Source organism: Lactuca virosa, chromosome 9 (genome assembly GCF_052849685.1).
Source record: "Lactuca virosa cultivar CGN04683 chromosome 9, Lactuca_virosa_CGN04683_v6, whole genome shotgun sequence".
In the NCBI taxonomy this organism is placed as follows: Eukaryota; Viridiplantae; Streptophyta; class Magnoliopsida; order Asterales; family Asteraceae; genus Lactuca; species Lactuca virosa.
The window spans coordinates 82,852,255-82,861,211 of NC_136434.1; the positions used below are offsets into that span (position 1 = coordinate 82,852,255).

The 8,957-nt window shown below is 33.7% G+C and overlaps 1 protein-coding gene across 1 annotated transcript; it reads left to right on the forward strand.

The window, feature by feature from the left end:
• The first annotated feature begins 1,850 nt into the window (after nt 1–1,850).
• Nucleotides 1,851–8,603, forward strand: LOC145137077 (syntaxin-132-like). The gene is made up of 12 exons (XM_079071224.1): nt 1,851–1,958; nt 2,043–2,147; nt 2,261–2,349; nt 2,454–2,527; nt 2,615–2,657; nt 2,749–2,809; nt 2,905–2,930; nt 3,019–3,096; nt 3,187–3,267; nt 4,205–4,270; nt 4,467–4,557; nt 8,560–8,603. The coding sequence occupies exons 1-12, from the start codon at nt 1,895–1,897 to the stop codon at nt 8,601–8,603; spliced, it is 822 nt and encodes a 273-aa protein (XP_078927350.1). The 5' UTR covers nt 1,851–1,894.
• The last annotated feature ends 354 nt before the right edge of the window (nt 8,604–8,957 follow it).

Consider the following 8,957-nt stretch of genomic DNA (forward strand, 5'->3'; position numbering starts at 1 on the left):
AACTTATTGCAAAATTTCTTGGCTTGAAAGAGCTTCGTGGATGCATGGTTCTGGCTTTAAATGAGGAATACACGACTAAATATGCACTTGTTAAATCATTGTGGATGCATGGTTCTGGCTTTAAATGATGATTTAATCTTCAGAAGATGATTTCTTGATTTTAAATGAGGAATATCATGTGGTCACTCGATTTTTTTGTATTATTTATGTTTTAATTCCTATCGTTACCGGTTCAACATGATAAATTACAATAACAGACATGTTTATCATGCTTGATATATGTATAAGGCCAGTAGAGTGGCGTCGAATTTGTTAAGCTCCACCTCATCCCCATGTCATGCCCAACTTAACCAAACCATTACTCGTCTTTGTTGAGGAAAGATAAACAACAAAAACATGTTGAGCAAAACATAAAAGCTCGGTATGCCGAGCACTCAGGTTAGTGTTTGTCGAGCCATATCAGCATGTCGTACCCGTATGACCGAAACACATCAGCATGTCTGGCCCACACATAACCCATTTTTTGAAGGTATGACTTGAGATTTCAAACCCAATAAAATAAGATAAAAACGAGCATTAGCCGATAACAAAAGCCTGTATTCACGATCTGTCAGCGAATTTCTCTCCCTCTCTCTATCTTGCTGTTTCGACACACACACTTTCTCTCTCATTGTTGCTTTTCTCTCTTCTTTGAATAAAACCCAAACCCAAAACCTAAACCCAATTTGAATCCCCAAAAAAGGTTAAAGATACAGCAAAAAAATCCCTCGTCTTGAGAAGAAGATCTAGCTTCGTCGAATTTGTTAAGCTTCACCTCATCCCCATGTCATGCCCAACTTAACCAAACCTTTACTCGTCATTGTTGAGAAAAGATAAACGGCAAAAACATGTTTAGCAAAACACAAAAGCTCGGTATGCCGGGCACTCTGGCTGGTGTTTGTCGAATCATATCAGCATGTCGTACCCGTATGACCGAAACACATCAGCATGCCCGGCCCACACATAACCCATTTTTTGAAGGTATGACTTGGGATTTCAAACCCAATAAAATAAGATAAAAAATAAGATAAAAACGAGCATTAGCCGATAACAAAAGTTTGTCTTCACGATCTGTCACCGAATTTCTCTCCCTCTCTCTATCCTGTTGTTTCGACACACACACTTTCTCTCTCATTGTTGCTTTTCTCTCTTCTTTGAATAAACCCAAACCCAAAACCTAAACCCAATTTGAATCCACCATAAGGGTTAAAGATACCCTCGTCTTGAGAAAAAGATCAAGCTTCGACTCACCATGAACGATATTTTATCTATAAGTTTCTCTTCAAAAATTCTATCCTTTTTTATTTCTTGGTGATGGGAAATTCGAATTTTTGAGCGACAAAAGTTGCATTGTTCACAGCTATAGAGATTCTCAGTACCTTCTTCAAGTATTAGATTAATTTTTAGATCTTGTTTCCATTTTCATATTTATCGGTGACGAATGTTGGTGTTTAAGCTTGTAATCAACTGGAATCTATGAATTCATTTATGCGCTCTAGTCACATCAACTCTGTAATCAATTTGTCTGATTGAAAATTTGAACCTATACCTCTGATTCTAAACAAAAAGGAAAAAAAACTATTTTTCAAACTTGTATTAGATACTTTTAGGTAATATTAGGCATATGAACTACAAATGGATCTTTGAGCTTATTTTCTTCATTTTCTTTCACATGCGATCCGTTGACTTTGGATGTCAAACCTTTATTACCTAATCTTCATTTAGTATATATCAATTTATACTTATAACACCTGTCCTTTTCTATTAAAGTGTTGAAACATACTTATCCAATAATGTCTTTTAGGAATCATTTGAGAATCCTTGGGGTCAAGATTATAGCCATGGTGATCTTGAAATGGGAACACAAAATAACTCGAATTCTGCAGAGTTAGGGTTGGATGATTTTTTCAAGAAGGTGTGTTATATACTTATATCCTTTTGTTTCTACATGTCTAATTTCCTTGTATAAATCATAAAACTTATTGTATACTTATTTTCTCTAGGTTCAATCCATCGAAAACAATATGAAAAGCTGAATAAATTACTCAAAAAACTACAAGATGCTCATGAGGAATCCAAGGTTGTAACCAAGGCTGCTGCTGTGAAAGGTTGTTCCTATTTCTATATGAATCATGAGTTCATACCATTTGCTAATGTAAACAAGATATCAATCTTTTCAATTATTGATATAAATTTTAATTAAATGTTTGTTATTTTACAACAATCAAGCACCGTATGGAGCTAGATGTGGATGAAGTTGGAAAGATTGCCAAGTTTATTAAATCAAAAATTGAGGAACTTGACAAAGAGGTTAGTTTAATTTTTACAAACAACTTTTTGTTATTATTTATTTGATAATTCTTACTTTTTGTTAATATATAATTCAATAATTCATCCTTTTTGTTATTTACTAGAACATGGCCAACAGACAAAAGCCTAGATGTGGAAAGGGAACTAGAGTTGACTGGTCAAGAACAGCAACTACACTGTAAGTTCTTAGTTCTTACTCTTCGCCCTAATTTTAATAAATAAAAAAAGATTACATATTTAGGTTTACAATGATCTTTGTTTGCAGTTCTTTGAAGAAAAAGTTTAAAGACAAAATGTATGAATTTCAGGTATTGCATCCATATTCCATAGATTTCATTCTTTTATATCATTATATGGTTAATGATTTTACTCAAATGATTTAATGTTTTTACATTTTAGGCTCTAAGGGAAAGTATTCATCAAGAACATCTTGAGGTGGTTGAGAGGCGTGTGTATACAGGTTCTACATTTAACTTAAACATCATATACTTGGAAACTTAATGTGTTTTAAGTTAATTTATCCAACTTATTATTATTTTTTATGACTATTTTCAGTAACGGGAACCAGGGCAGATGAAGTGGTGACACTTTTTTTATATATAATTTTCAAGCCAATATTTTTTATAACTTTTATAGGCACATGTTCATTTTATCCCTTAATTTCTACAGACAATCGATCAACTCATAGAGACAGGAGATAGTAAACAGATTTTTCAGAAAGCAATTCGGGAACAAGGGCGAGGACAGGTTAGAAATAATAATTATAATTATAATTATAAAAACATAAATGATAAATTTTGTGTATTTGATGGATTATGTTTTATTTGTATTTTGTAGGTACTTGACACCCTTGCAGAGATCCAAGAACGCCATGATGCAGTAAGAGAAGTAGAAAAGAAGCTTCTTGACTTGAAACAGGTGCAGATTTATATTTTATATATTATATTTTATATATAAATATACATACGGCTAAATTGTTAATCAAATATGAGGCAATTGATAAGAAGATAAAAGTTGTGAAGCTCCATGATTTTCTAATCATTGTACAACTAGTGACATGTTGAACTGTTCCATGATTTTACAATCATTCTACAGCTGTCTACGAAGCACAAATGACCTCACCACCCCCAACAACCGACATGCTTAAAATTATGATAATAACAATAACTTTTCTAGAGAATATCATTCTACTCTAATTAGGGTTTAGGGTTTAGGGGTGACACTTTTTTTATATATAAATATAATTTTCAAGCCAATATTTTTTATAACTTCATTTTATCCCTTACTTTCTACAGACAATCGATCAACTCATAGAGACAGGAGATAGTGAACAGATTTTTCAGAAAGCAATTCGGGAACAAGGGTGAGGAAAGGTTAGAAATAATAATTATAAAAACATAAATGATAAATTTTGTGTATTTGATGGATTATGTTTTATTTGTATTTTGTAGGTACTTGACACCCTTGCAGAGATCCAAGAACGCCATGATGCAATAAAAGAAGTAGAAAATAAGCTTCTTGACTTGCAACAGGTGCAGATTTATATTTTATATATAAATATACATACAGCTAAATTGTTAATTAAATATGAGGCAATTGATAAGAAGATAAAATGTTTGAAGCTCCATGATTTTCTAATCATTGTACAACTAGTGACATGTTGAACTGTTCCATGATTTTACAATCATTCTACAGCTGTCTACGAAGCACAAATAACCTCACTACCCCCCAACAACTGACATGCTTAAAATTATGATAATAACAATAACTTTTCTAGAGAATATCATTCTAGTCTAATTAAGAATTGTGTCCGACCTAAAAACTTACATAAACAAATGTTGACTTTGATGCACAGATATTTATGGATATGGCTGTATTGGTGGATGCTCAAGGGGAAATGCTAGACAATATAGAGACACATGTAATTGACTATTTTGCCCTTTCAACAAACAATTGAACAAACATGAATTGACATATGATAGATAGTACACATCAAAAGTCACACACCGTTGATTATTGTTGTTCAACTTCAACTTGAATGCTATAGAACTTTGGGGTGGAGGTGAAAAGACTATTTTGACCTTTTGTGTTTTGTTTGTAATGTTGATGGTAAATAGGTGTCAAGTGCAGTAGACCATGTGCAATATGGGAACAAAGCCCTTTACAAAGCAAAGAGTCTACAAAAGAATTCAAGGAAGTGGATGCATGGTTCTGGCTTTAAATGATGATTTCATCTTCAGAAGATGATTTCTTGATTTTAAATGAGGAATATGATGTGGTCACTCGATTTTTATGTATATTTTATGTTTTAATTCCTATCGTTACCGGTTCCAGGTGATAAATTACAATAATAAACATGTTTATCATGCTTGGTATATGTATAAGGCTAGTAGAGTGGCGTCGAATTTGTTAAGCTCCACCTCATCCCCATGTCATTCCCAACTTAACCAAACCATTACTCGTCTTTGCTGAGGAAAGATAAACGACAAAAACATGTTGAGCAAAACACAAAAGCTCGGTATTCCGGGCACTCAGGCTTGTGTTTGTCGAGCCATATCACCATGCCGTACCCGTATGACCGAAACACATCAACATGTCCGGCCCACACATAACCCTTTTTTTGAAGGTATGAATTGGGATTTCAAACCCAATAAAATAAGATAAAAATGAGCATTAGTCGATAACAAAAGCCTGTCTTCACGATCTGTCAGCGAATTTCTCTCCCTCTCTCTATCCTGTTGTTTCGACACACTCACTTTCTCTCTCATTGTTGCTTTTCTCTCTTCTTTGAATAAAATCCAAACCCAAAACCTAAATCCAATTTGAATCCCCAAAAAAGGTTAAAGATACAGCAAAAAATCCCTCGTCTTGAGAAGAAGATCTAGCTTCGTCGAATTTGTTAAGCTTCACCTCATCCCCATGCCATGCCCAACTTAACCAAACCTTTACTCGTCTTTAATATAAAAATACCACAAGTTGATATAATCAATTTATTGTTTAAACATGAAATTCACAACTTAATGCAGTAAATTCACAGTTTAAAACACAAAAATCATAGCTTACTAGATATCATCATATTTTAACACAAAATCCATATACGATTCACAGCTTAATTCAGTCGATTTACAACTTAATATTGTTCATTTAAAGTTTAATCACAAAAGTCGTTATAGTTGAAATTTAAGATCCAAAAGATATCCACATCAGATATGTAAAAAAAATAATGTATTCATAGTTTAAAACTTCAAGACCTCCACATTAAAACTTGACAAATTATGACTTTATGAGTAAACTAACATATCTGATAGAGATTTAAAGCACACCAACGAAGATATGAAGTAAACTGCCACATCAGAGAAAGATCGAGGAAGAATTTACTCAAAATTACAACAAAGAACTTCATTTTAACAAGCTATGGAAGAACATAAATTAGTGAAAATACTAAAAATATGTGAACAAAAGTAATAAAATGAGTGTACATGTGATATCCTTCAAATTTGGAACAAAAAAACACATAAAGCTTGTCGATCTCGCAAGGAAACACCGACGACAGATCGAATCCACAAAACTAACATTGGAGACCAGAGATTGCAGTTGTTAAAACTCAGATTCAATTAGATCTAACCAGATATGAATAGATCTAGATTAGGAACACCATCGCAAATAAGAGAAACCCATAAAACACTCATATCTAACCAGATCTGAGCAAAAGGTGACAAGGAAAGTCATGAAGAATGGAGGTGGTCGTTTGTCGAAGATCGCATAGATCTAGATCTAGAGATGAAAAAAACAAACAAATTTCAAAGATCTAAGACATGAAGAAGACGAAACCAAATCTGAAGAGATCAAATCTAGAATCATGAGTACGAAGCACACAAAATGCACTGATCTGAGATGTTCAGGTGGTGATTTGACATCAGAGGTGCTGACGGTGGTTTAACGTCGACGATAGTAATTGCTCTCTAAGTCCGAGACATTTTTTCCATTTAGAGAGAGAAAGTGGAACTAAAGGAGGTCGGTGTTGTTGGTGGTTGTTTGGCTTCTTCAACGATGACAGTTCATCGGAGTAGTAGTGGATGTGACGAAGTAACCGTAGATCTAGATCTAAAGGTGGTGGTTCCAGATATGAAGTTCCAGCGACAGATGTAGGTGTTTTCACATGTGATCGGAGGCTGTGACAGAGGACGATAACTGACGATTTTGGATTTGTCGTTGACGATGGTGGTTGCAGTAGGGCCGCCTCCGGCGGTGGTGTTGTCGCCGACAATGGTGGTGGTGGTGTTCTTCTGAGGTCATTGAAGGAGATGAGAGAATTACTTTTGCTCTTGAACAACTATAAGAGTATAGAATCATATATGAAATTTAGGAATAAGTTTTTCAAAAAGACCATTATAACCTTATTGTTGGCTACCGCACAAAGCAGTACCACCTCAACCCAACCATACTATGTCGACATATACATATAACATAACATATATCCAACAACATATAAGCATATAACCGGTTATCAGACAAACATGCAGATTCACATACCACTACCGCATACTACATCCTATATACTAGGATACAGATCTAACATTTCACTACAGCATAACACATACAGTAAACCAGGATATCAATCCAATGGGTCGGCCTTGGTGCCTTCGACCCGTAAGTACAGTGAGGAAAATCACCTCTCAATCTGAACAATAGCTAATGAGGTCCCAACTCCGAGTCTTAGCTCTAATCGTCACCTATCCATCCAAATGACCAATTCTCAAACACAATCCAAATACCCCTAGGTCAAAATCAGGTAAAAGTCAAAATTCCAAAAAATCAACTGATCCAACCCGGTTGATTATGCCCTGTGTACTCAGCTGTACGCCCAACGTACGCGTTGGTTGACCAGGCACGTGCCTGTTGACTAATGACTATGTACGTTCAGCGTATGCCTTGTACATCCAGCGTACGCAGCTGGCTGCCAACCTAACTCATTAAGAGCTTAATCCTTAATCCCTGAAGTCCATTTCCCAGATCCAAGTCCAAAATGATGTCCTTGACCAAAAAATTTCCAACATTATGGTCTTGCATGGCCATGAAGTGCCCAACACCAAAGATTTTAACCTCTTAAATTATTTAAGACAACTTAGGCCATGCATGATAAGAAACTAGTGTCCATGATTACATTTTTATGGCTTAAGAGGCTCCAAAACCTATGGAAGGACAACTAAAATGGATTAGAGTAACCCCCACTCATAATACCAAGCTTATGGGATCAAAAGAACATAAAATCAAGCCCAAAACAAGATCTAAGTATAACTTCACCAAGTTCAGAACTTTATACCTCCAAGTAATGACAAATGATGATGTGATTCTGGATCTAAGGTGCTTCACTCCTCCAAGATGGTATCTGCTTCGTTCTTTCTTCTACTAAGGCACAAAATACACACACAAGCTTAAAAAATGCTCACAATGTAGATTAGGGTTTGCAAAAACATTTTGAGAGGATGGAGGTTGATGAAAGGAACCAGGTTTAAGGGTTAATGAAGAATAAATAGGGTCCAAACCCTAAATATTAGGGTTTGGGACTTCACCCCGTACGCCCAGCGTACGTGGCTCCGCCCCACAATTCTAAAAGAGGCAATATTATCCCCTCCTAGTCACAAATCTTACATTTTAAGGACCAAAATGTAATAAATCTCAATATAAGGGTCAAAAGTGAAAGTACCTCAAAACAAGATGTTACAGTCACATGCGCAAACGTCACACCCAAATATTTGGTTTGGCGTTTGTTCCCTTGACGAAATGGATGGTGGAGAATTGTCCTCGCAGTCCTCACCATTTTTTGAGTTCTCACCCGAGTCGCACCATATATATATATATATATATATATATATATATATATATATATATATATATATATATATATATATACTGGGCGAATACCCGCGCGTTGCACAGAATACAACAATATGTTTGCAATTTTTACAAATATATGTTTTTTAAATATATTAATGACATTGTTGTTAGCTTTTATATAATAAATCTTATAATAAGTTATATAAACATTGTTTGTTTTGAATTATATGATAATGTAGATATCTTTTAAAATTCTATAATCCTAAGTGTCTTAATGACGTCTACCTGCAGGTTACTTATGAATAAAATTAAATATAATATATGATTTAATGATATTTATAGTTGTTGTTATGATTAATTAATTTTAAAAAGTTTATATGCTTAAGATTTTAATTTCTATCATTGTAATTATTTAAAACATCAAACATTGTTTTTGTTTTTAAAGACAACAATATAATTTTTGTATATAATTTTACTTTTAACTATTGTTGTTGTAAGTTATTTAAAATAACGTATTTCGAAACTCTTAATTATTTTAATTTGGTTTCGGAAATTTAACATTTTTAAAATTTATTTGATGAATATTGTTAGTTTCTATGATTGTAGTTATTTAAAACAAAAAACATTGTTTTTGTTTTTAAAGAAAATATTATAGTTTTTATATAATATTACTTTTAACTATTCTTATTGTAAGTTATTTTTAAGCTATTTATTTGAAAATTGTTAATGATTATAATAAATAGTTTTATGGTTTTTTTTGTTTATTTAGG